The sequence below is a fragment of the Lactuca virosa genome, chromosome 5 (assembly GCF_052849685.1).
Source record: "Lactuca virosa cultivar CGN04683 chromosome 5, Lactuca_virosa_CGN04683_v6, whole genome shotgun sequence".
Taxonomy (NCBI): domain Eukaryota; kingdom Viridiplantae; phylum Streptophyta; class Magnoliopsida; order Asterales; family Asteraceae; genus Lactuca; species Lactuca virosa.
In genome coordinates this window covers 227,035,261-227,063,174 of record NC_136430.1, presented here as the reverse complement: position 1 = coordinate 227,063,174, position 27,914 = coordinate 227,035,261, and the positions used below count along the sequence as shown (strand labels likewise).

Here is a 27,914-nt window from a genome sequence, read left to right as displayed (position 1 = left end):
GTTTTTGTATGTCACACTCGGTTGCTCGGTTAGTATTATAATATTTTATTAATTTTTTCATTTTTATTTTGGTGTATTTGAATAGATATACAATGTATTGTAGGTACGCGCTTTTGTCAAATTTTGTAAACCGACCCTAGTAGTAGATGGAGCCCACCTAAAGGGCGAGTTCAAAGGTACCATGTTACTTGCAGTTACTAAGGACGGACAAAACCAAATATTACCGGTTGCATATGGTATATGCAAAAATGAGTGTACCGATTCTTGGACATGGTTTTTTCAAAAACTACGTGATTGCATAGGAAATATGCAGGAGCTTACAATTATATCTGATAGGTCTCCATCTATAGCAACATCCGTTGCCAACATTTTTCCTCACGCTCATCATGGAATATGTGGTGTCCATTTGTATTTCAACATAGTATCTAGATTCGGGAAGAGTAACACAGTTAAAGGAATTTTTTGGGAGGTTGTAGGGTGTACACAGTTGATGTTTTTGACGCTGCCATGGATGTTATGAAAAAGACAAAAGAACCAGTATGGGAGTACTTAAAAAGTATAAATCCAGAAACTTGGTCAAGGGCACATTTTAAAGGGAACCGATACAATCTTATGTCGTCCAACAGTGCGGAGTCTATAAATGCATTATCTAGACACGCACGTAAGGTGCCAATACTTATGTTGATCGACTTTTTTCGTGCAACAATGCAACAATGGTGGTTTCAAAGACGTAACTTTGCAGGTATTAAGTAAATTTTTAATATTAATGTTTTATTAATTTAATGTTATTGATCTCAACTTCTTCATTTTGCCTGTTTTTTTAGCGGAAGCAACAACAATACTTACCCCTTGGGCCTATGAAATTGTAAAAGAAAACAAAAAAACTTTTACTAAGTGGGACGTTCGCATGATCTCAAATACGAAATGCGAGGTCAAAAAGGGGGCACAAAATGTGATTGTTGATTTCCAACATATGACATGTACATGTAGGCATTGGCAACTTGATGGGATACCTTGTGGTCATGTCATAAGATGTTTAACAGTGAACAATTACCAAGACTGCTCAAGGTATGCATTAAATGCTTACTTTACCGAAACATTGAGGAAAACGTATGAGGAATCAATAAATCCTTTGCCAAAGCCATCCGAATGGGGTATCCCCGATGATTTGATGATTGTTAAGCCACCTATAATGGATAAACGTCAGCCAGGCAGACCAAGAAACACAGACCGCATTCCATCCCAAGGCGAGGGTCCAATTAAAAAAGAGTGTTCTACATGTGGTCAACTAGGACACACGAGAAACAATTGTACTGGAAGGGCGTCCGGTAGTGGAGCACGTCACACAATTTCTACTGCAGAAATGACATTTAATATTGGTGGTTCAGCGAGTTGCTCACAAACCTATGACGCTGATTTTGATATAAAACAACATTGAAATGAAGAGTTGTTAACTTATTATGTATTGTAATTTTTTTATTAAATCTTACAAGACATTGCTATGCTTTCATATTTTAGTTTAGTTTGTAGATTATAACAATTAATGAAGCTTTTATATTATAAAATTTAGTTTGCAGATTATAACAATTACAACATGTTATTTAAAAAAAACAACAAACAATCCTTTTGCAACCTAATCTGTATCATGATAATATTACAACAATTTTGTAACTAATTTTTAAACTCAGGGAACTGCAATGGGTACTTCTCTTTCTCCATTGTTATATAGTCATCCCTAATTCTCATTTTGTCTTCCAAACGATCCTTTTGCACCATAATGTGTATCAACTGCTCGTCCTTCTCAGCAAGCCATTTTTCAGTCGTTTTGATTGCCTTCTTAGTCTTTTTTATCCAATCTTCATGCTCTTTGATTTTGTTTTTATTGAGGTCTATCCATTCTTGAGCTTGTTTGCATTCCGATGCAATATCATTACCACGTTGAGTGAGAAGTCGGGATGACTCTTTGTCCTCTTCTTGTTGTTCTTCAGCCTTCTTCAATTCTTCAAAATTTTCATCTAACATATATGGCCCGACTGAAGAGGGTGTAAAAAAAGGGTCGACTGAATCACAGTAGTAACAATCTACTTCGTTGCATGAGCAAACTTCGAATTTGTGTGAGGAACTCATAATAAACTTGACATTATAATAAACTGGTGCTATAAGTGGTATTTATACATACTAGTCTAAATGCTACCATTTCGTAGTCAGAGTTCTAATTCATAGTCCAACTTTGAAATGACTAGACATTAATGACAAGTCACTGCAGTAACCTGCAAATCGTAGTCAAACTCTTAAGTGACAAGACATAAATGACTGTTTGAGATGATAAGTCACTGCAGAAAGCTGAAAATCGTAGTCCAAATGCAACCATTTCGTAGTCAAAGTTGTAATTCATAGTCCTGTATTTATTTATATAAATAGATGTTTAAGATCTAAAAACCAAACACCCAAATCACCTAAACGAAACGAACTCCCATATTTAGAAATGTCGTCAAATGCAGCAAGTTCTTCGAATGAAGTACCTGGTTCCAATTCTGAAAGGCCATGGACGACAAACGAGGTGTTGGTTCTTACACGATGCTGGCTAAGTGTTAAGGATGGTGTATCGTTACTTGCTCCCCCGCATTGCCTAGTAGGTGATGAATGGACTCGCATAAACAGCTTTGTTCAACCATGAGATGGGAGAAGGACAACAACGAGAACAATCAGATGTTGTTACTAAATGGATGGATGTAAAGGAAGAAGTGACATGGTTCAATCGAGCGTGTAATTATGCGAAAAGTACCAAACTTCGTTGTCGGGACGAAGAAGAGTTCTTGGAAGTTGTTACAGATTTTTACATCTGTGAGCGTGACAGCAGAGACTTCGAATATGAGGAAGTTTGGAAGGTTGTAAAAAATAATCAGTATTTCATGTAGATCGCTCTAATTTCCGTTAATAATAACCCATGGACTTGTTTTTTATTTTAATGTTTTGTTTGTAGTATGTCGTTGTTTTTCATGTAATTGTTGTAATGTTTGTAATGGTTCATGGAATTCTTGTTAGTAATGTATTCTAATGTATTGTGAAAACTAATGCAATGGACATTTTTTAATTGAAATTAAACATAGGAGATGCATCCAATACATACGAAATACATGAAAATAACCTAGTACTCACATAATAAACTGAAATAGATTTTAAACAAACGGGATATATTTCAAAATATTCCAAGGGGCTTCAAACTGGAATTCCAACCCGTCACTTAATGACTTGTATTCCTCCTTAGCAGCTTCCAAGATGACCTCCTCAGTAGCATTTAAACGGGTGTCGTCAATTTTGGTATAAAGATCGTTGAATTATAGAACTTCGGTTTTCATTTCATACCATCTTGCTAAGATGTCTAGTTCGTCACAATCGTTTCTTGTAGTCATTCGGTTTTCAGCGTTGAAAATATTGGTTAAACGACTCCAAAACATTGGATCGTTCAACTTGCTGGTCTCGTACACATGAATATAAGCACGTGTAAGAACCAAGAACTCTTCATTGCTCCATGATATAGAACTCATTTTGATTGAAACAAAGAGAGTAAAATCTCAAAAACAATATTTGAACAGCTGTATTGGTCGTTTAGTAAACTATTTTTTTAACTTAATGTCAATTTATAGTAGTTTATATACAATATCGCAGTCCAATCTTCTAATATGTCTGCAATTCATAGTCAAACTTAACTGACGAACGCAGTGTACTAAGTGAGAACACAACAGATCACTGTTCGAGTTGACAAGTCATCCCCGTCGAATGACAACACAATACACTGCTACTTGACTTGACAAGCCATTGCACCGGGAAAATAAGGAGTCGCTATAAATAGTTGTTAATATCCATTTTAATTGTATCGTATTACTTCCCCCCTTGCAATTATGGACTCACCTGTACCACATATATGGAGGAACGAAGAGGAGGTCGCTTTGGTTCAAGCTTGGATTGTAACTGTAGAGGAGGATTTTCCACCAGGTCCCCCACAAGTTCGCGCTGGATCATTTTGGTCTCGTGTCTGTCATTTGTTTCACCATTTAATGGGGCGTACTCAATATCGAAGAAGAAGAGATGTCAAAGCGAAGTTTCTGGATTTGAAAATAAAGGTGAAACAATTTCAACGTATTTATCACGAGTTGGATAATGAACATGCAAATACGGATGAAGAAATTCGGCGACAGGTGGCTTTGGAACTATACCGTTTTGAATATGATGGTAGCGAGTTTACCCACGCGGATGCATGGAATCTTTTAAAGAATGTCCCTTATTTTTAATATGCATGTTGGTTAAGTTAATTGTTTTTCGTTAGTTAAGTTGCTTGTTGTTGTATGTGTGTTTTGTGACTATTTAATAAATGTCCCTTACTTTTAATGTATGTTGTTTCCTCAATCGCTAATACATAATACGACATAAAATAAATAACTAATACATAATACGACATAAAATAAAAACGGGGTACATGAATAACTAATACATAATACGACATAAAATAAAAACGGGGTACATAAATAACTAATACATAATACGACATAAAATAAAAACGGGGTACATGAATAACTAATACATAATACGACATAAAATAAAAACGGGATACATGAATAACTACTTCATTGAGAGAGGTAACAGGACCATCGTTTCATTTGGTATTTCCCAAAGCACATGTGATGGTATAGTATTCACCAACTCAGATCCATATGCAAGTCGATACACGAAATTAGTGAACTTGTAATCAACCATTTCGTGAATGGCTTCAGACGTACGGGTTCTTAGACATGCTATAGCGTGGCCACATGGTATACCGCTTTTTTGCCATTTCCCACAACTACATACCCTTCGTTCAAGTTGTACGTTGCTGGTGGCAAAATTGTCATCGACTTCAAATGTATCCCCATACAAACGTCTTGCCATCCAATTATAAGACTTGTTGACACGTTTTTGAACCTTACTCTCAACATAAGGGGTCAACCCACCATACAACCTCCCTGGAAAATTTGATAATTTTAGAAAAATAATAACACAAGAAAAAAACTAAATATAACAATCTCCCTTACCTACCACTTCAGCCCGTTCACCATACTTTGATTGTATCGACGTATTGATTAACTCAATTATCGTTGTTATAGGAAACTCACGTGTGGATATAAATTGCAAAATTTCAGGGACGTCAATCGATTTAACATTGTAACGTACTTTTGGGAAAAATGCTCGTGTCCATTTTGAAATTGCTATATCGTCAAGCCAGTAAATTGGACTCCTAAGCAAAGTGCAAAAAGGTGGTTTCCTACATGCACTTCGCAACCTTTCCAGACACAAGTAAAAATCATGAACGCTATATGCATTGCATGACTTCCAAAACAACGATTCGACTTCCGTATCGTTATGTCCGACAGACTCACGTATTTTTCGAGCTATATCTTTAGGACAATATCCATGATACGAATCCGGGTAGGCACTCTGAACACCAAAGTCTATTTTATCACATAGGTTGCTTATGAAACCAACCTCTGTATCCTCACCTAAACAATCTTTTAACCTCATCATGAACCATCTCCATGATTCTTCACACTCTAAGGTTCCCAAACCAATTGCTAAGAGTAGGGGTTCATGATTTCCATCTAAAGCCACTGCGAAGTACATTGTTGTCAGATAGCTCCCAAGAAGGGGTAAATAACCCACATATATCAATGGTATCATGCACCTAAGAAAGGTACGAATCTGCATAAAAAACAAACATAAATTAGTGATAAGTAAAGAGTACACGAGATACATTAGCAAGAAATCTTAATTAAGTCAATAAAACTATTATGTTATACCACGCAACCTAAAGCCACAAAACAGAATTGAAAGCAGTTGGTATTCGTTTTCTTGATGGATGTGAAGGTATTAGGATTTGTTCTTTGTAGATTATGCAGGAATATTGGTAGCTGAGTAAAGCTTCTTTCGGTGTAAGTACTCATTTTCACAAGCAATGAAAGTGTATTATAATCATCACACAAATACAATTTTAATTATATACAAATTGGTGTTTCTCTACAGTTCATATTTCATAGTTCAACTTTTTAAATTCGTAGTCAAACCAGTTCATTTCATAGTCAAACATCACTGACCGACAAGACAAGACAATGTACTTGTATGCGATTCATAGTTCAACTTTTTAAATTCGTAGTCAAACCAGTTCATTTCATAGTCAAAGATACTTGTTTGTAATAAAATTTCTTCTATAAATGGGTGTAATGTAACTTCATTAAATTTATATGTGAAATTAATTCATATTAGATAGACTAAAAAAGGCGAATGACATACTGTAATTGCGGAGGTGAACGTATCATTAGGATTTCGGGTACAACTAAAAACCCAGGAAGATTATTTTACGCTTGCCCATATATGGTATCATGTTCTTAACCTCATTCATATTTACACTCTAATCATTATATAGCAACAATTCTTATTGTCAATGTTTAAATTTACAAGGACCAAAATGCGGGTTTATCAGTTGGGTTGATGAAGAGAAGGACCAATCATCTATCATAATAGCTAAAATAGCTAACAGTAACAAGCTCTTTCAATAAGAAAATAAGCAGTTAAAGATAGCCTTGGTTTGTAGTTTGGGTGTTGTTTTTGGCAATTATTATTTACAAGTTGTAAGCTTTTTAGTATTGTTTTGATAGTTTTTAGGTTGTTACATCAATAAATTGTTGTATTTGTTGTTATGTTTAGAACATTGTACTTGTTACTTTAAAACAAATGGTGGTGTCGTTCTTATGTTGTAAGTATTTAAGTTATTACTAGGTCATTAAATCCAACATACAATTACATATACAAATATAAGATCCAACTACATAGGACCAAGACTCGACCCCCAATAAATTTTTGCCATCCGTTGGCGAAACTCTAAAGCTGCGTTCCTTGGGTCAATAAGTTCACGTATTGGTTGGCCTGACACTAATTGTTCCATAAACATACAAACAAAAACGCCGCAATCTCCCAAATGGCTACTTTGTTGGGGAACATTTGTTTCGAATATGAATTGCATATTCAATGGAATCCTTGGGATGTTCCTCCGGGCCCAATAGTTAATCTTGTCTAAATAATCTGCCACCCGAGCCTCAAATTTGGTAAAGGTTCCATCAGAGTTGAGTTTTTCATAAGCCACTCTACCGAGACTGTCATAAATATGGACTTCCATATTCTTCAATCGTAGTTCCCCAAATAACCAGTGATTAGGGGCTGAATGAATCGGTAATAGGACTTGTATAAGGATAAAAAAGAAATAAATTTTGTTTAGAAATAAGAATACCAAAACATAACGACAATAACGATAATATTTTTTCAAAAAATAAAATTTAGTTTACCGTATCGACATCCCACCAAGCAACCATGAAGTTGGGGTATTTAGCAATACCAGCCATATACTAAATAAATGTTAATTAAAACAAATATTAAAACTATCAAATACAACAAAATTACCCTATCACAAACAATATAATTTTTTTTTTTTTTTGACACTAACTAATACAATAAATAATAAAATAATAAAGACATATACTAAATAAATGTTAATTAAAACATAAAAAGAGTTAAAATCTAACCATATTTTCGGGATTGTTGAAGTAATCGTCCATTTTCTTCAAGAAATCGTCAAAAGAAATCCCCGAGAGAGAGAGTTTTTCTATATTGAAGAGTGAAAAATGAGGAAAAAAAAATCCTTTTATAGAATTTCCTGCGAAAAATCGCAGGTGAACAGTGAAAATCGCAGATGGACTTTTCTATCTGCGAATGTACAAGTACCTAAAGCACAACTGTGCTTTAGGTACTTGTACATTCGCAGATGGAAAAGTCAAATCGCAGATGGACCATTCCCATCTACGATTTTCATTTTTGCAATTTCGATTTTTTTTGGCTATTTTCCGCAAAGTAATTATGATAATTGGCTATTTTTGTCATTTTCTCATTAATAATATACTGATATCTTTAACTATTTTAAACACGTATTTGCTATAATTTAACGTATTTCCTCAAATAACACAGAGGGTTTGAGACTTTGAGTTCGGAAGGGAGATTGCAAGTTTATCGTGCAGTTCATCGCCTCACGAGTCACAACAATCTATCCTCCACCGCTGCTGCTCTGCTTCGCCAAGAATAATCACGAATCATTGTCAGGTAAGTTTTGTTTGTTTATGTAGATTTCACCATATGGATTGTTGTTACTTTTTTTCGCTTTTGCTAATTTTGATTTGGCCTATTGCGTTTGATTTTGCTCAAAACTGAATTAGGAGCTACTTTTTAGGGTTTATAAACTCGTAACCAAGCGTAGAACAAACTGATAGGATCTAGTGGTGGATTTTGTTTGAATTTGGGGAATTATGATCCTGTACCTCGAGGACCAGGGATTTAACTAGCAGATTTCGTATTAAAACACAATTTTTCTTTATAGTTGTATCAGATAGTCATTATGTTCACTTTTCTGTAATGCGAGGTTAGTTATGAAATAATAAACATAAGGATTGAAGTTGATTAACAACATTCTATTTGGAACTTTGATATAGGGGGTGTCTGAAGTTGTAGTAGTCAGTTTTGGATGAACTTGAAAGTTTGGAATGACAAAATCATGTTTCTTCAGATGTTGGAACCTTTTAAGTGGGATGTGTCCTCATATAACTCCTTAATGTGGTGCAGAGTATATTCATTAAGAGGATTGAGTTGAGAAACAATTTTGCTAATCTAATCGAATCATTGGGGATTAAGGCATGGGTTTTTAGTTTCAGTGAATCTTTGTCCCAACATACCTGTGGATTAATGAACACAACAAACATCTCCACTTTAGTCTGATTAACAAGTCTCCCAGTTCATCATAATTTTCTTTTTGCTTTCAGTATTTTCTTGAATTTATACTCTATTTCCAATATTATCTGTTACTTGTAGGCCAATATGTTTTTACATCATCTATCTTTATGTTTCCATTTCCTGCAATAGACAGAGAAGTTCTGTTTCTTAAGCTACACAATCTTAGGGCAGACACTGACATCACATTTGTTTTAGATTTTAGAGGACCTTGACACCTTGTTAATGGAATCACATGGAAGTGTTTGATTACTGGACTACAACATAATGTTCAATTGTTATTTGATTATATTTTTCAGGATATACTCAACTACTGAATTAAATATTTGATCAAAATTGTGAAGAAGGAAAGGGAAAGATGCTTTCAGGTTTGAAGTTCATACCCCGGGATCAGATTGCTGATAAAGTAAGCCTCATTCCTTTAGTCTTCTTTTCTTATAATTCATTTACTTCAGCTACTGATGTGATGCTATATCATAAAAACTATGTATTAAATGTGAATCCTGAATTTTTTTAGACACATGATGAGAAGGGGAATGATTCAGATACGAGGAAAATTCATAAGAAGAAAAAGAAGCATAATCAGAGTAGTTCAAGTGACGATGGATCTCAAAGAATAAAGAAAAAGTCTAAAAAGAAATGGTATTCCTCTGAAGAAGATTCATCTTCATATTCTGATGCAAGTGAAAGTGGTAGTGATCAGGATACAAGGTCACATAGAAAAAGAAAAAAAGAAAAGAAGCACAAGAAGGGCAAGTCAAAGAAGTCAAGGAGAAAAAAATACTCTAGTGATGATGATAATGCTAGAGAAGATAAAGTAGTTGAGAAAAGCCATAAAAATGATGAGAATATTATAAGAAAAGAAATGGGAATGGAGTGGATGCTTAGACCTAAAGATAACATGGAGCAGAAACCTGCATCAGTATCAACTTCTGATCTTCTAGAAGAATCTCCTGCCAAAGAGGTACTCTTACATCTTTTCAAAATCATAGATTTCCAGATCAAAAAGGCTTTGTTTATTATTTGATGAGAGACCTTTAATTCTCATTTTTTTTTTCTTTCCAGATTAAAAAGGCGAATCCAAGAGAACTGAATCCTTACTTCAACAATGATGGAAGTGGTTACCCTGAAGAGGAGGCAGAAGGAGCAAATTCTGGAGATTCTAATCTTCTATCAACTTCTGTAGTAGGTGATGGAGGTGCCAGCTGGCGACTTAAAGCTTTGAAACGTGCTCAAGAACAAGCAGCTCGTGAAGGAAAAAAACTTGATGAGGTTCATTTTGCATTTATGATCCATATGTCATCATCATCATCATCATGATCATGATCATGATCATGTAAATATATTGACATTTGAGAATTTACAGGTGGTTGGAGAGAGATGGGGGTCTTTAGGTAAATTAGCAGTTTCTGTAGCATCAGGTTCTGCTGCTCCATCTCGTGCTCATCTTCATGCCATAAAGAACAGACAAAGACTGCAGACTAAAGATCAGAAAACACTACCAGAAAATCAAACTGTAAGGATTACTTCATTAAAATGACCATTTTAACCTTGCATCTTTGAAAAGAATTTTGTTTTGATATCAGGAGAATGAAAGGGATAGAGAGAAGGGGACGCCTAGTCAGCATGGTAATAAAATGAGAGTGCCTAGATCTGATAATTCTTTATCATGGGGGAAGAAAAAAAGTCAAAGCATGTCAATGAAGGATGCTGATGCTGGTGTCATTTCTTCTGCATTAGCTAGCTTACAAAAGTTCTCCAATGATGGAAGTTTCTTGAATAAATTCAAATCACAAAAAGATGATGATTTGATTTCATCTACAAATGTGTCAAAATCTGAAGAACAACCATCTCATAAACAAGATACAGATACACACATGAAACCTCCAATGAGTGCAAATCAGTTAGCTGCTAAAGTTATGCAGTTACGTATGAAAGGAAAGCATGAAGAAGCTCAGAAACTTTTGGTATATAGAAATATAATTTTTTTTTCAGGGTGATATGATATATATATATATATATATATATATATATATATATATATCTTCTAAATTTGCAATTACTTTGTTACTTCAGAAAGAGGCAGAAGAGTATGAAGCGAAAAGCAAAGAAGCTGATGTCATCACAACAAACCCAGAAGGTGATGGAACCACAAGCAGGTAATTTTGCTCCCAAATTAAAAAAAAAAAAATCTTTGCATTTATTTTAGTCAAAAATAAATTTTGTAAAAACTAAAAAATCTTTATAATAATTATATTCATAGGTACATGATGCATGGGATAAAAGCACGAAAAGAGAAGAAAGAAGAAGATGCAGACATGCATGTAGCTCGATCCATAATGCAAAACAAACAGTACATTGGTATATCAGGTCAGGCAGATGATGAATATGAATATGATGATGGAGTGGGACCCAAGAGAAAGAAAAAGGGTAAAAACGTCAATGTTGCTCAAAATTCCAATACACGTTTTGAAAAACGCATTTTAACCCAACAAGAACGCTGCAACTTTTGCTTTGAAAACCCTAAAAGGCCACGTCATCTTGTTATTGCAATTGCCAATTTCACATATCTGATGTTGCCTCAGTGGCAGCCTGTTGTTCCTGGCCATTGTTACATTTTGCCCATGCAGGTTAGTTACTTTGCTTTAGATGCAAGAAATATCATGTACTTTATTTTTAGCATTTTAAAATTTGTATATTTATTTTGATGTAGCATGAGTTGGCAACAAGAAGTGTGGATGATAACGTGTGGGATGAAATACGCAACTTCAAGAAGTGTCTTGTAATGATGTTTGCAAAACAAGAAAGGGATGTTGTGTTTCTTGAAACAGTGATGGGATTGGCAAAACAGACCAGACATTGTTTAATAGAGGCAATCCCTTTGCCTCCAGATGTTGCAAAACAGGCTCCTCTCTATTTTAAAAAGGTAAAAAGACGTTTTTGCCCCTGTTTTTGTTAATCTGGCCTCGATTAGGAAATTGTATTGCATTAACCTATTTTATTTTATGATGATAGGCAATTGATGAAGCTGAAGAAGAATGGAGTCAACACAATGCGAAGAAATTAATTGATACAAGTGAAAAGGGTTTGCGACACTCTATACCCAAAGACTTTCCATATTTTCATGTGGAGTTTGGTTTGAAGAAAGGGTTTGTTCATGTGATTGATGATGAATCACAATTCAAGAGCAATTTTGGTATTAATATAATAAGGGGGATGCTTCGATTGCCTGCAGAAGACATGCATCGTCATCGCCAGAAACACGAGTCTATGGACACACAAAAAGAAGCGGTTGCCAATTTTGGAAGAGATTGGGAGCCTTTTGACTGGACCAAGCAACTTGATTAGCACATGTTTAGTTTAATTTTTAATTTTAATTTGTAAGCATATGTGACTAACTTTTTTTTTTTGTTAAATACATGTGACAATTTTATCAACATTCTAGCAAAATCTCTGAATGACCACCTACTTTTCATAACCCCTACTCCATTTCGAAATTTCCATCTCTAGTTCTTTATATGTATAAGCTCTTTTTTATTATTATTTGTTATTATAATCATGTTTTTGAAACATTTTGAAAGGTTATAAAGTTTTGAAGTACATTATAAGAAATTCAGAAGTCCTAGTTTTCTTATTTGAGTTGTTATTTGGGGCCACAAGTGTTATATAACATATTTAGGACACTATACAAACAAAATTTTGAAATCTTTTATCGTCTTGTTTTATTCATGTATCCTAAAAAGGGGTTTTGAAAATCTGTAATGTTCAGACTGCTTTCAAACTAATGTAAACAAGTTCAAAACTCATGAAATGTTTGGGCGTTGGTTGTTTTTTTTTTGATGTGTTCTTAAAGTTCTAGGTTGTTTATGCTCGAATTAACTTAAACCAAAAAGGAGGATACCGAAGCAATGATGAATTATAAGGTCTGGTCCTCAGTACACAAAGAGTAATCAAAACCCTGACAAGATCAGAAGAGTTTGTTGTTAACTAAAGCCCATTTGTTCCAATATCTTGTGTGTGAGACTAATCCATGAATTGGTGAATGTGTGAGTTGAATTAGTGAATGTGTGAGTTGGAATTGAAAAGGAAGCCACATCAGCTTCAAATACTTACCTGACTTATAAAACCTGCTATAGTAGGTAGCAATGATTAAAAGAGCAGGTCGACAACAACTTTATTCCCTCAAAAAGCACGAAAATAAATTAAAGGACCAAATGGGAAAATTTGAAATACATTGTTGAGTTAATGTGTCATTTTCCTTTTATTTAACCCTATGCATGTGATGAAATGTGAACATGGTTTTGTGGTTGTCCAACTTAATATTTTCTCATCACAGGGTGATGTAACGACTATCAATTAATCGATAATTTCCCATTTAGAGGATCCACGTACAATAGGATATCATCTCTTAGGATGCAACTCCATAAATTTGTGTCCATTATGGCAGTGTGGAAAATTTAAGTATATAAAGGCTATTATCATGGACAACAAGGTAAACAAAAGTATTTTCTACTTCCCATTCGTACAAGTCCGTCAATACATATCAACAATACCACTCTTCGGATAATTACCTATTTCAAAATTCAAGTCCAAAATGGGGTATAACTTCAATGGTGCACTTTTTCCCATTCTCTTTTCATTTTTCTTTTTCTTTTCCGCCGAAGGGATTATTGGATGTTAAAGTGTGTTACAAGGGATAAAATCAGTTGTCCTAAAAATTAAAAATGAAATTGTTCTACTTGTATATTTTTATATGTTATAATTCGATTTTCAACATTGAAAATACTTTTATACATCATGTATTGTAAAAAAAATCCAGAAATATCCTTACTAGAAGTCTCTGTTCGTGTCTAGATAACGAGTTCATGAACTCATAACTCTTGAAAGTCATTCCATTATAATTCATCCTAAGAAAGAATACCTTTGTCCATTTTTCACGACCAACATGGTCAAATACTTTACATTCTTGAGGTCTAGCACTATGTAACCTATTCAGATTTTCTGAAAATCGGACAAATGGCATGCTTGGCATCAATGGCATATCTCCCGAGACAAAACTTTATTTTTCTTATTTTTATCACTTATCATTCGTAAATTCAAGACAAAGGCCATGATTTACATCGGAAAGACCCTTATAATAGCCAAGTCAATGAAACTAGCCCTATAAGATGTTATGATGGCTAAATTTTCCAACCCGCTGATATCCTTTCATCCTAAAAGAACACATTCATGAGTGATCACCACTCTATGACATTCACACTTGTAGCCTGTTGGGACTTGGGTAAGATGTAATTGTTTCTATCCATGACAACCACATAACATGCTGTCTAAGTATATCGCTTTTAGGTAGTCACCGTTTATTATGATTAATTAATGGCCACATGTATCAAAGAAACGACTAAATCAACATATGATTGATGTTATAATGGCGAATACTAATGTAAAAAATAATCACTAGAATGGTATGCTAAAACTTAAGCTTATCGTGGAACCGATGGCGACAAAGAAGTACTCAAACCGACCGTTGGTATTTATTTTTAATGTGTGTCATGGTATCGGGGGTTCACCTTTTTAGATTGTGACAATACATCCTAAGACTGAAAAATGATTCTTTTGCCCCCTCAATAGTTCTAGCATGCAACACTTTTTCCACCAAGCTCGAGAATAAAAAATGTCAACTTTAAATCAAGAATTAAAATATCAAGAGATTTTCGTCCCTAGTATTATTATAATGATGCTATCATTCATTATCTCCTTCAATAAACGACCAACACTTTTTGTTGGATTGAGGACGATTGAGATGCATTTGGGCAGTGCCTTCATACACACATTTTCCAACTTGGAATTAGGGACCATTGGTTCCGACTCGGACTGGGAACCGAATACCCAAGAACCGAAATGCATAGAAATATAGGACTGAGAGCCGAACCGGTTAAGGAGGTACCAGTTCCGGTTCCAGTGGCGGCCCTGAGGGTGTGTGAGTGGTGCGGTCGTACGGGGCCTCCGATTTTAAGGGGCCTCCGAATTTATGGAAACTATATAGTAATGGTGTTGGTATTTTCATAAAATACGTTTTATGTGTTTTTATAAAGGAAATTAACAGCTAACTATATACACAATGTAACATTTGGTTGCAATCTTTAAGTAATTTCAATTGTGAAAAAAAAAATCAAAGAAAATCAAAAAATCAAAATCTTATCATAAATTATATATTTATAGAAAATTTAAGTATCTATATAAAAAATACATATATGTTTCTAGTATAAGTTCAAGCAAATGCTATAGGTTTTATAAAACTCACCAAAAAATCAAACTCTAACAAACCTAATACCGGTACAAGTAGATTGTCGATGTTGCTCGTCTCTCTTTAAATTTCCCAAATCCCACCGGTGCTTAGCTTCTTTCTCTCCCAGGCTAAATGCTCATTTTTTGAGTGATTTATTTATAAATTCATAATCAAGTTAAAAAATAATAAAATAGAGAAAGTAAAAAAACAATGTTCTTGTTTTTCCTTACATATAATATAGAATTATGTTTATCACTCTATCACTTAGCTTTATAGCTTTAGCTTTTCAATGTTTGGTACAGAAGGGATAGAATAGAGCATTAGCAAATTTTAGGGTGGGGGTGGGAGAGGGAGGCCAATGGGCTTCCCATTTTTTTGGCTTTTAACATTAACTTTTGATAAATATTACAAATATATATTGTTAAGTTATTAACATTGATTTTTTTTGTTAAAAAGTTGCCTCTAACTAGAAAATTTGAGTCAGGTTGTTCTAAACGTAAAAAGAAAACAAAAAGAATAACAATTTATTCATAGTTAAAGAGGATCTATCAATTGATTCATCGTTAAACAAATGTCGAAACACCATTGTAATGAGGAATCAGTTACATAAAAATATAGAGAAGAAGAAGTTGAATTACATGTGCTAGAAAACATGGATGAAGTTCATGAAGCTGTGGAAAAACTTAGAGAAGAAGTTCATGATGTTGTGGAAGAACCTAGAGAAGAAGAATTTGAATTGCAAGTTCCAGACGATATGCCTTGCGTAGATGAAGACATAGCCACCTTGAATGACAATGATGATGACAAAGAAGATACTCCAATGAACATGTATGATCTTAGAAACTAGAACATCTAATGTAACGCCCGTGTTTCTGGGCTAAACACTAATGATGATGTAATAGTCTAGGTCAACCATTGTAACTCGTTTTGAAGTAATAAAGATGAATTATTTGAATATTATGTGAATTATGTGCTTTTGTGTGCTTATTACTGGTTTATAATAATATAATATATAGAGGATAAAAATAAGCGTAAAAAATAAAATGTTAGATAAGCCCGATATCGATAAAGAAAGTTGTAGTGGTCGTGACAAGGATTCCGGAGATATAAAGAACATCGAAATCCGAGTTATAACGAAGAAGTTATGGCTTGTCGAAGTTTTCGCGACAAAACCGGCACGACACTGCGTGACGTAAATAGTGAATTTACGATAGAGGACTTTTTAGCCTTAGAGATCTAAACAAAAGTCGTAGTATACGTTAAACCGAGAGCGTGCATAAAAAGAACGCCCAAATATGACTTCGTATGAGGAAGTTATGATTTTTCTAAGATTTGGCATAACAGTGCACAACCCGGAATTTGAATTTTGGATCGAGAGGTTTTTGGCCAACGCAACCTGAATGAGAATTGAAGATCTCATTATTAGTAGCGCAACGATAAAAAGACAGACGAAAACGGAGTCCGTATGTAGAAGTTATGAATTTTACGCAGTCATTTAACAGTATAATCTTCTCTTACTATTAAACTTAAAATCGGTCGAGAATTAGCCGACGAAGTCAAAAGAAAAGTTGTAGATATTGTTTTTACCTACGCGTGTATATAAATAACATCAAAAACGAAGCTCGTATGCGAGAGTTATGATTTTTCTAAGTCGGGAATGAGCTGTGCGAAATCGGGTGACGTAGCGCAATCCTGTCCGTTGCTTCCTCCCCAAGGCTAGCCACCAGATGGTGACACCTGGCCTGAACTCAACGAGTAGGAGTCCCAACTCGTCGAGTAGAGCTGTCTGCCAGCCTATAAATAGAGGTGTCGGGTGAAGCTTCAAACTCACACCTTCAACCTTCACTTTCTCTCTCTAAACTCTCTCTAACCCCCCTCCCCCCCCCCCCCCCCCCCCAAAGCCTAGGGTACCTCCCTAGCATTATAAGAAAGCCCCAGAGAGCCCGAAGGCTCCAAGAAAAAGAGTTTTTCGGTTTGAAACTCTGCCTGTGCGGAGCCCGGTTTTCAAACAAACTTCCCGGTTTCGTCAAAGAAGATTATTTTAAGAAGCGAAGTGTTGTCCGAATCACTTCTTATCAGGTGAGTGTATAGTCACTTTCATCTTACACATAGATATGAAGTATTTTATATAAATTACGTGCTATGTGTATATATGTTATCTGTTTACTTGAGATGTATGCTGGATGAAAGATCTGAACCTCTTTCTTTTCAGATCTGAACCTTTTTCCTTCAGATCTAAAAATTTCTTTCAGATCTAAGCTTTTTCTTCAGATCTAAACTATATATGTATTTTATACTTTGAGATCTGTGCTGGATGAAAGATCTAAACTTCTTTCTTTTCAGATCTGTAATTTTTCTTCAGATCTAAACTATAGATGTATTATGTTTTCGGATCTGAGCCTTTTCTTCAGATCTAAACTGTAGATGTATTTGGTTTTCGGATCTGAGCCTTTTCTTCAGATATAAACTGTAGATGTATTTGGTTTTCAGATTTGAGCCTTTTTCTTCAGATTTAAATTATGTATGTATTTTTTTATCTACAAATATGTTGGGTAGAAGATGGGTTGATGAAATAGTAGATATATGATAAAATAATGAGAGGCCTCGATGTTTACGATGTTTAAGATGATCCAGTCATCTAGCGGACTATAGATGACGACCACAGACTTTTCTAGGCAGTCCAGTGGAACGCTGACAGGCTCGCAACCTGTAGGTGTTTTTAAAGATGTACTCCATCCCCCCCATGGTTGCCTTATTGACATGTATTGCTGAGGAATCCCCTAAGCAGTGTTGTCACCCCGAAGAAAAATCCTTAGGCTAGGTCCCTTAGAATAGATGTTTTAGGGACGTAAAGTGAGGATACCGGGAATGAGTAATCGGGTTAATGATTTGATGAAAATAAATAATGAACTTATTATTGTGGGTTGAAAACCCTATATGCTCACCAGGCTCCCCAGCCTGACCGACTCAGTTTCTTGTATTACAGGTAGTGGCAAAAGCATAGTTGGATGATCTGACGAGGGATTATGGATTTATAGGCCAGTATAAAATAAACAGAATGTTGTAAGACCTATATTGTTTTGAGGCCAATTTTGTTTTGTGGCCTATGATGTTTTGTTTGCTTTTGATCTGTATCGATGATTGATATCCCGAGTTTTTGTAATGTAATGAAAATACATTTCTTTAAGAAATGCTTTGATAAATTTTTATCATATTTTGTTTTGGGAACAAATTCCGCAACACTTTTCTTAAGAAGTTGCTCTAATTTTTATTAAAAAACATAAACGAAATCGGTCTTTTTCTGGCCGTAAAAATGGGGATCACATCTAATGAGTGGATACATGATGTTATGGTCATGAATTTACGAGATGTTTGATAGTAACTTTGAGTTTTGAATCTAGTGATATCAAATTTACTTAATAATACTTTACAGAAAAAAAATTATGGGGCCTCATTTTGATTTTTCGCACAAGGCCTCGACATGTCAAGGTCAGGCCTGTCCGGTTCTAGTACCAGTTTTCAGTTCTAGAACCGAGTTTAGCACACAAAATGTTTTTTTTAGAACCAATTTTCGGTTCCAGACCTCGGGAACCGAAAACCCAAAAACCGAAAAAGTGGATATCTTGGAATCGGGAAGAGCCCCGATATGATGTAATTCCGGTCTAGTTCAAGGCTAATTTTTTTTTTCTCTAGTATGCTCCAGTTCCATTAGGTCAAATGCTCATTCCTACTTGGAATATACCAATCTTATCTCAAAACTATCTTCTACATATTTTGTGGTTTTAATCTCAAGACCCTCTCTAACACATTTCAATCCAGGTGCTTGTTTCATATCTTCTTTGTCCTTGGAACATTTTGTAGGTATTTGACATAAGATGATAGGCTTGTAACACACTATCAACGTAGATATAAAACAAGGTCTTACATTAGTGTTAGGAGAGGAATATCGGAAATAGAAGTAATTCTCATCCTTATAATTACCTTTATGATCAAAGTCATAAATACCCACACAATATTCCAATTGCCCCCCTGTGTGGATATAGATTCACATCATCAACAAAGAGAAGCGTGTCTCAATAATCACTTGTTGATTCATCAACCTAGTATGTAGCATCATCCTACCAACATATTTACCTTCATGCAGAGGAACATACACAAAACCACATATTTTATGTGTTTCATAAACAACATTGGAAACACCACAACCATAAGATTACTAACTTGATTGCTTCCGACACCTTACCCATTTCCACATGACTATTTTCTATATAATCAATTTCCAACATCCATTCAATTTACAAGAAAATTATTTCCATCTTCGACAACATCGTCGAAATAAACATTGTTATCATATTGCGTAACAAAGCAAGAACACCTACCAAAGGGGTGATAAATTTCGTTAATTAGCTCGATTTTATTTATAATTCAATATGTTAGAAAGATAAACAAATCTTATTATATGCTAAAAGTAACTTTCTTGTCCCCCAATCAACTAACCCATAAAGATTTATACCCGAAAGCAATATTCATCACTTGTAACATTCTATACTCCATGTTGCCCTTGATTTCCTCCCACGATCATCTACAAAAGCACTCCAAATATCTCATTAGATAAATTCATTTTGATTGAGAAAAATGTGTTTGAAAACTTCAAGATGTTGAAGATGAAGATTACAATGTGTCTAAATATGGCTCCACATTTAACAAACTACTCCATACATATAACACAATATGGATTATTTCGTAACGAAAAACACATTCCACAAAGGTCATTGTGAAACCTAACTATGCTAAATGACAAAATACCAGTCAATATTTCTTGAAAAAGAATTTAACAATACCAAGGAGTATTGCAAGTTGCGACAAATGGATTACAAAATGTCAGTCATAGTAGAAAAAACTCTTTCACGACATAATGATATTTTGCAATAATCGGTATTGCAAAATTGGTGATCTTGTGATATTAGTAAAAAAAACTATTGTCCATCATGTCGGAAGGACCAATCCATTTTGGCCATTTTTGTGATTATTTCTAAGATATATTGATGTAATAGTTTACTTTAGTTGTGTTGATTATAAAGTTATTTTCGGTGCACTATTTTTATGTATTTATTTATCAAAAATTTGTGGTTACTACTTACTACATTTACGAAATTGAAGTACGAAATTGAAGTGACATTGTTGTTATGTTTGGCACATGAGAATTAACTAAACGTGTCTACATCCTTTCTTCAACCTTGCCTATCAATTAAGATCATTGACATTGACATTTGGCATACCCCTTCCCACTCCTCTCTTAAATAGCCAATTATGAATTTTGCAAACACAAAAGTTATCATCACATAACTTACAAAATTATTAACAAGTCAAAACAGTTGATAGCTAAAAAATCAAACTACTTTGTAAAAAGTAAAAACACCAACTGCATGAATAAATTCAGAGGAAATAATTTAATAACTAAGAATAAAAAGACAGCTACAGCGTCACTCTTTACAAGATGTTTTTTTTCTTACAACCCCCAAACCCTTTTGACTGACATCTTTTATTAGTAATCAGATATAATTTTTTTTTCATTTGCTTCAGACTATTTATTCACTGCCCGTTAGAAGGACGGTGGTATACAGTATAACCATTCACACCCATCATCGTGTTATTAGAGTAATCGGAATGATGATGATGATGATGATGATAGTCATACATGCCATCATTATCATCCATGTTCCTCATGAAACTGCTGCTGGGATACGATACATCAGAACCACTCATCTGCCACTGGCTATGAATCAATCCGTTCATGTTCATATAAGCTGCCGCCTGTAAGTTAGGTTGTTGGTGGGGCCCACCGGTATAATCATAATTATGATGGAGTACATCATGATAGCTTTGGTCAACAGATCCACCAGGGTAAGTCAATTGACGTGTCAGATGGTGGGGCCCATGAAACAAAGGGCTAACTTCATCATCTAGTAAATCATTTATGATATCAAGATGAGGGAATTCATCAGCCAACATACGCCCACCAGGAACCTCGTTACAAAACTGATCCAAATACGGATCATTCACATTCACATTCACCCCCCCAACCCCAAATGACAACATTCTAGAATCTTCTACCATCTCAAAACCATCATGTAAAAACATTGACGATGATGATGATGATGTCATCATAGGAACCGGCGAATACAAGTTAGATGGATTTATAGTTTGATTGAAACTAGTTGAAGTTGCAGTAGCACCACCACCCATCATAACATTACGGTATGACTGAGCTGGTGACACGTCAGCACCTAACCGCCCGGCTGCACTCATTGACCGGGGCAGAAACGGTGCTGCATGCACCGTTGCTGCAACAGGAAGAATGGGTCCGGGTCCAGATCTGGATCTGGACCCTGGAACCAACGGTGCACTCAATGGTCTGGACACCATAGGCACCGCTGGTTCCACAGGCTTATCAGCCTGTTTTAGGGTCCCGGTCCCACTTTTAGTGTTGACCGGGACTACATTTTTATCTGTATTCAGTGTTTTGACTGAAGATATGGTTTTCTGGAGATTGGTTTTCGGGGGTTGACTTTTTTGACCTTTGTAAGATCGATTCGAGACAAGTGATGGGACTGAATCTGTTGAACAAGTGGATGAAGAATCGTCCATCATAGACGGAGGGCTAGTAGTCACGGTGGTGAGACAGCTGGCACCGCCGCTACTAGCGGCTTCTGTTGGCGGCTGAGCTTCCGATGTGTCGGTGTCCCAGTTGACTTGACTTGAATCTCTCTCATCTGAATCAGGCTGAAGAACAAGTGGAACACATTCAACTGAATCTGAAACATCAGAAATGTCTGATTTTTCAAGCAATAACAAATCTTCTGCTTCATCAATTGATAGTTGTGGTTTGTCTTGTATTACTACAGTATTAGCTTTTTCTTCCTTTATTTTATCCTTCAGTTTCCGGTTGTTTCTTTTCTGTTTACCCTGTGTACAAGTAGAATTTTAAATTTAATTTACGTCAAATACGAGTTACAATATAAGAATATAAAAAAAAAAACCTGTTTTTTCTTTGATTTCTTTTCCTTTTCACGTTTTGCTTTCTGTTCAATTCCAGTCATCCATGCTTCCTCTTCTTCACGTATGAGCTCCTCTTGCCTTTTCAAAGCAACAGCCTCTTGGTATGCAACTTCTATTTTACTGCTGTATTGTAATACATTTATTAATAATATCATTTTTTTTTCTTTTTCTTTTAATAATAAAAAGATTAACTTAAATCTTAATACCTGAAGATATGTGCTAGGACAAATATTTCAATGGTTCTACGCCCCAATTCAGTAAGACGCCTTTCATCACGTTCAATAGAATCCTTGCTGAAATCCTCCCCTGAACCACCATCCTAAATTACCAAAACGCCACCATAACACGTGTCAAGGAATGGAATCCGTCATTACATTCCAGAGACACTGACACTTTACCTTAGTACGGTTTTGAGGGCCTTTTTCATCTTTAGGTGGTAAAGGTTCCAATGCTGCCCTCTCGAGCAATAATAACACATCATCAACAAGGATAAATGTGTCTTTTTCTACCCGAACTATAGGTACTGGTAGTGGTAGTGGTAGTGGTAGTTCTTCTGCATCCAAACATTTTCCCTTTGCTTTGTTTTTTGTTTGACTTTGACCTTCAAGGGCTTTTAGTCCACTGTATAAAGAATCCATCACTAAAGTAGATGTCACTTCTTTTTCTATAAAAAAATGTTTTACAGCAACTTTCAGTATCAAATCTGACTTCTCCCTTGACATTCTGCGCCTTGCATTTTGGTCAATTCCTAACCAGAAAGTACAGAAGCTGAAAAACAGCAAAGTGGAATTCAGGATTCCGATGGATCATGAAAGGAATGGAATCTGTGAAAGGAATTGGAATCATGAAGATTCAGTATATATGTACCTTGACCACCTAACTTTATCTTCTATCAACTTTCCTAGCCTTCCTCTCCTTTCTTCCACAAAGCGGCGACATATTTGCTCCACATTTGACAAATATACCCTTACAAGTTCTCTCCTATACTGACAATCAAGGCATCTGAAAGGGCGATCGATTCTCTCCCTATAAAAGAATTGGAGATGTTATGTTCTTAGATAAGAAATTATAAGCAAAGAGAACCAAGTACTTCAAAATAATGAAAAAAAAGGAAAATGGAAAAAGGAAATGAGAGATTTGTAAAGAATGAATAAGGTAGAAACCTGATAACTTGAACTTGAGCTTTTATTTTAAGGGTGTCAGCATCAACAAATCCATCTAAAACTTTTGATAACTCCATGAACTTTTTCCATCCCCAATCATGCTCTTTCTTCCAGAAGCGATGCAACGTGTCTACAAACATGCATTTATTTTATACAAGTGATAAATAATAACTTTTCATAATCAGAATGAGTAATTATAACAAGAAAACAAGGAGAGAAATAATAACATTAACATACCAGAATATTTTGATTTCTTAGGGTCCTTGTTCACAACAGCTATTGTGAATTGTGCAAAATGACTCCACCCTGATGAGAAAGAGAGGAAGAACTTATATAACTATTTTTATGGTAACTTAACATAACATAACAAAAAAAAAAGAAAAAAAAAAACCTGGAAGAAGCTTGTCATGATTGGCAACACAAAGAAATAAAGATAAGTGATTGCAAACATCACAACCTTGAGGGTAGATCAAAATGTACCTGTAATCCATATCATATCAGGAAAAAGCTTTAAATGAAAGATGAAGTGTGAGAGTTATAAGTTATAACTGTTGTACCATTTGTAGCCTCCAACCTCAAATGCATTGCTACGAAGTTCTCTCTTGTTAATTTGTGAAAACTTGTCTATCTTCCATGTATACTTCCCATATAACTCAGAAGGTTTTGCTCCTGCATTTCATAATAAACATTGAATAATAACACTACACAAAGCCTCAAACAAAAATCAATCACAGTTTCCACATATATACATTTGTTGTAAAGTAGCCAAGTAGGAAGTGTTTCAAGGCAATTAATTATGTTTGGAATTTGGACACTATCTTAATTCTTAAACATTACATTACATCATGTGATATTGCAATCATATACAAATTCTACCTTATCTATAAATTGAAGGTAACAAAGAAGATACCACAATCATCATCATCATCATCATCATCGGTATCCCAATAAGGAGGTGATGTGGAAGCAATTCCATTCTCCACCTGCTCAGAAGATCTCCATTCCGCCAATGCTTCCCCTGAAAGCTGCTGACCATTTGACATTCTGCCTACCCCAGACTCCTCACTTGAACTCCCTGCCATTTTGCAACTCCACAAATCCCTACAGAAACAAAAACAAAAAAATAAACTAATCATCAAAACTTGGAATCTAAGATTAATCTCCACAATTCTATATTGCATTCAATTCACTCCTGAGGCTAACAAATCTTAATCCAACATTGTCATCTTTTATGGAAAAACATAACAGTGAAACTGAAAAGATGAACTAATTGAACACCTAGGCATATAACCAACAGGTAGACGCATGTATGTGTGTGAATTAGCAAAATCCCTTCTAAGAATTTCACAAAAGTCGAATTGACTTGTTAAACAAGAATCAATATAAATAAATAAAAAAACAGAATTTAATAGCTCTTACATGGAACCCATCACGAAATAAACAAAATCAAACCCTAATCATATCAAATCATGATGTATTGTAATTAAACAGTAAAAAAGCAGATATAATAAGTGGCGGATCGAGTGACGTGATGAAAGTACCTGAGAGCAAAGAATTAGAGCTTGTCCAATGACGATTTTGGAAGCTGAATTTAGGTCTAAGAAAAGATGCGAAGAGAGAGAAAGATACGGAGAACAGAGAGAGAGAGGAGCAGCAAAGCAGAGGCGGAGATAAAAATATTTTACTTATTTCGTATTTATAACTTTTATCCGTTTCTAAAAAGGAAATAAAAAGGTTTTTTTTTATGAGGACTTTTTAGTCATTTTATTATAAAACATTTTCTTTGAAAAGGGATGTATAAGTTAGAAAAATAATTATAAACTATAAGGCATCGTTTGGCAGGTGAGACTGGATGGAACTGGACATAACATTTTTTCTTCAGGGGGCGTCGCATGTCTGGAACAAGAACAAAGTGGGACATTGACCAAGTCCGATGAGACTAAATGATAAAATTTTAGTCCTACCCAAAAGGGTGGAACACATCGCAACTTAAACAAAATTGACGAATATATCCTTGTTGCGTTTAAACTGTCGACCACCACTCCTTTCACCTTCCCGTGATAACCCTAACCCTTCCCCCATTTAAACTCATTGCTGCCACCATCAGTGAACCTCCTTCACCTGTTCACACAACCAACACGCCCCTGAAGAACGTGACTTTCAAGTCCTTGTTTACAGAGTTTGAGATAAATATTAAATGGTGGGTGACGTTGGTTAAGATGGTGGCCCTGTTCATCGTGAGGAATAAATAAATAAAGTAAAGATGAATACATTTTTCATATTTCAATTCCAATCCATGTGCACCGACTAAGTACATTTCCATTAGCATCCTATGAGATTATATATTCCATTTAATCAGATATTATTCTGTGTAACATCAATGTTTTTAATTAGGTGTTCTTCTAGTTTTAATTTGTTACTGGTCGATTTTTTTGATTTAGTATTTATTTCAAATCATTTATACGACTTTAATGAAGATTTACTATTCTTATTACTAGTTAATTATGAATACATGTTAGCTATTTGGTTATTTCATAAGGACAATTTAGTAATTATAGTATCTTGTTCCACCATGAACTAGACTTACCAAACACTATACAAGTAACTTGTTCAGTCCAGTCCAGTCCAGTTCTGTTCTGTTTTGTTCCGTCCAGTCCAGTCTAATCCATGTACCAAACGATACCTAAAGAAACAACCGCCCTTACATATTATCAGTCAAAAGTTTAATAAAAATTAACTTTTTAAATTATCTATAATTTTCGTATATATTTGTATTTATATTTATTTTTCTATATGATTTGTTATTAAGTTCACTTTAGCTGTTTAAATTTATCATTTTGATCAAATATTACAGGTTAAGGTTTATTGTGTGTTCACGATTTACTATTAAATTATGACTCGATCAACTTCTTCGGCCAGCACCATGCACTCCCATTATCACCGTCCACCTCTCGTCGCCACTATCCACCATCAACAACTAACCCCGCCTTCCATTTACCACCTTTCACCACCACAACCACCAATATCCACAATTCATCACCTCCACCAACAAGTAACTAATCTAAAATCATCTTCAACATCTCACACCCACGAACCAGACGGCGGAAACGTCTGGGGGCTTGTGCGTGACTTTATCTTGAAATATCATTACAGTTAATATAAATGAAACATAACATCATCATCACCATGCATAATTTAATACAACTGCCATTGTTTACATCAAGTATAATCTTTTAAATTACATGACCAAAAAATTCACTGGATGATGGTTAACAGTACACAAAACAAAATCCCATATTCTTGATGATTCTTCTGCCTAACGAGTCCCTGAGAATACAAGTTATTTTGAAAACGTCAACATATATTATGTTGGTAAGTTCATAAGCATGTTTGATTGAAAAGTTTTGTATAGTTCGTAAAGCACCAGAAAATCCGATATTTTCTGTAAAGTGTCTGAAAATGATGTGAAAATCAAGTATTAATACATGTGTGTTTACTGCTTTTGAAATGTATAAATAAACAAAATGTAATCCAGATAGAAACCCTGTATTTTTCTGTTGTAAGTGGAAGGTAATGTATAAATGTATTTATCCCAGAAAATCTGATATTTTCCGCATATAAAAGTAGCGTAATCATAAAATTTCCAAGACCGTGTATCAATGTATGTATGTTTTTAGTATCGTCTAGATTTGTATAAATATACCGAAATCTTTGATGAATTTAGTCTCTAAGTGAGCCGTTACAACCATGCTTGATAATGACTAATTCGCCCGTTTTGACGTTTTCAGGCACCGGTTTTGATGTAGGTAAGGTTTGTCGCCCTAGACTGGCCTAGTCTAGCTGTAACGAACAACTAAGGCGTGGGGGGTCACCCCGTATAGATCTATACACAAACTCCCGCTCTCCCTCCAGGAAACTCTGGTTATAACTACATGCTACGATTGTACACTCAAAGGTGCCAACCGACAAGTCTCACTAGATTCTCAACCTTTCATACCATGTTTAATGTTTACGTATATGTTGTATGTTATCAAATCCAAAGGTACATATATAAGTATATGAAGTTCAATAATTATGTAAAGATATAGTTACGATCTACTAAGCATGTGAATTTTAGTCCAAGCCCAATTAGCATGTAAATGGATCACAAAGGCACATTAACATGTAAGTGGGTAATTCGGGCCCAATAGGCATGTAAGTGGACCACCAAGCCCCAACAAACATGTGACCCATAGCTCATGCCCAAATTAACATGTAAATGGGTCGCAAGGCCCAATAAACATGTCATGGGAAATATTGGGCTCAATATACACTTGAATGGGCCCTTAAGGCCCATTGGCCACGTAACGTGAATATTAGGCCCAATAAAATTGTTATCGATGTACTTTGTTCATTTGTTATTATTTCGTTCATTGTTTTAGTTCGAGGTTTACCGAATTGAATATAAAAAGTCATCTTTTGTAAAAACGACGTTCTTGACCAATAAGCCTCAAATTTTCAATTAAGGCCCAAAGTTTTGTAAAAATAACACTTTAGTCCATAATTTA

The 27,914-nt window shown here is 35.0% G+C and overlaps 4 protein-coding genes across 5 annotated transcripts; 2 read left to right on the top strand and 2 right to left on the bottom strand.

Moving 5' to 3' along the window:
• The first annotated feature begins 181 nt into the window (after window positions 1-181).
• LOC145112432 (uncharacterized) lies at window positions 182-1,438 on the top strand. The gene is made up of 3 exons (XM_079048595.1): window positions 182-408; window positions 477-742; window positions 825-1,438. The coding sequence occupies exons 1-3, from the start codon at window positions 182-184 to the stop codon at window positions 1,436-1,438; spliced, it is 1,107 nt and encodes a 368-aa protein (XP_078904721.1).
• A 3,182-nt stretch (window positions 1,439-4,620) lies between these two features.
• Window positions 4,621-5,655, bottom strand: LOC145112430 (uncharacterized). Its single transcript, XM_079048593.1, has 2 exons — window positions 5,070-5,655; window positions 4,621-5,000 (listed from the first exon to the last, which is right to left on the bottom strand). The coding sequence occupies exons 1-2, from the start codon at window positions 5,653-5,655 to the stop codon at window positions 4,621-4,623; spliced, it is 966 nt and encodes a 321-aa protein (XP_078904719.1).
• Window positions 5,656-8,023: 2,368 nt separating this feature from the next.
• Window positions 8,024-12,337, top strand: LOC145115807 (CwfJ-like family protein). The gene is made up of 10 exons (XM_079052160.1): window positions 8,024-8,178; window positions 9,159-9,265; window positions 9,377-9,823; window positions 9,925-10,131; window positions 10,226-10,375; window positions 10,446-10,826; window positions 10,936-11,018; window positions 11,123-11,489; window positions 11,573-11,785; window positions 11,875-12,337. The coding sequence occupies exons 2-10, from the start codon at window positions 9,218-9,220 to the stop codon at window positions 12,205-12,207; spliced, it is 2,229 nt and encodes a 742-aa protein (XP_078908286.1). The 5' UTR covers window positions 8,024-8,178; window positions 9,159-9,217; the 3' UTR covers window positions 12,208-12,337.
• Window positions 12,338-20,572: 8,235 nt separating this feature from the next.
• Window positions 20,573-25,043, bottom strand: LOC145114883 (TNF receptor-associated factor homolog 1a-like). Of its 2 annotated transcripts, none has more exons than XM_079050994.1 (11): window positions 24,909-25,043; window positions 24,278-24,468; window positions 23,925-24,036; window positions 23,759-23,847; window positions 23,605-23,673; window positions 23,368-23,497; window positions 23,072-23,230; window positions 22,603-22,972; window positions 22,411-22,523; window positions 22,186-22,327; window positions 20,573-22,111 (listed from the first exon to the last, which is right to left on the bottom strand). In XM_079050994.1, exons 2-11 carry the CDS (start codon window positions 24,447-24,449, stop codon window positions 20,738-20,740), a joined length of 2,730 nt encoding a protein of 909 aa, XP_078907120.1. In that variant the 5' UTR covers window positions 24,450-24,468; window positions 24,909-25,043; the 3' UTR covers window positions 20,573-20,737. The 2 variants fall into 2 exon arrangements, with proteins under 2 accessions (XP_078907120.1, XP_078907121.1); XM_079050995.1 differs by having other exon boundaries at window positions 22,186-22,324.
• Between the last annotated feature and the right edge of the window lie 2,871 nt (window positions 25,044-27,914).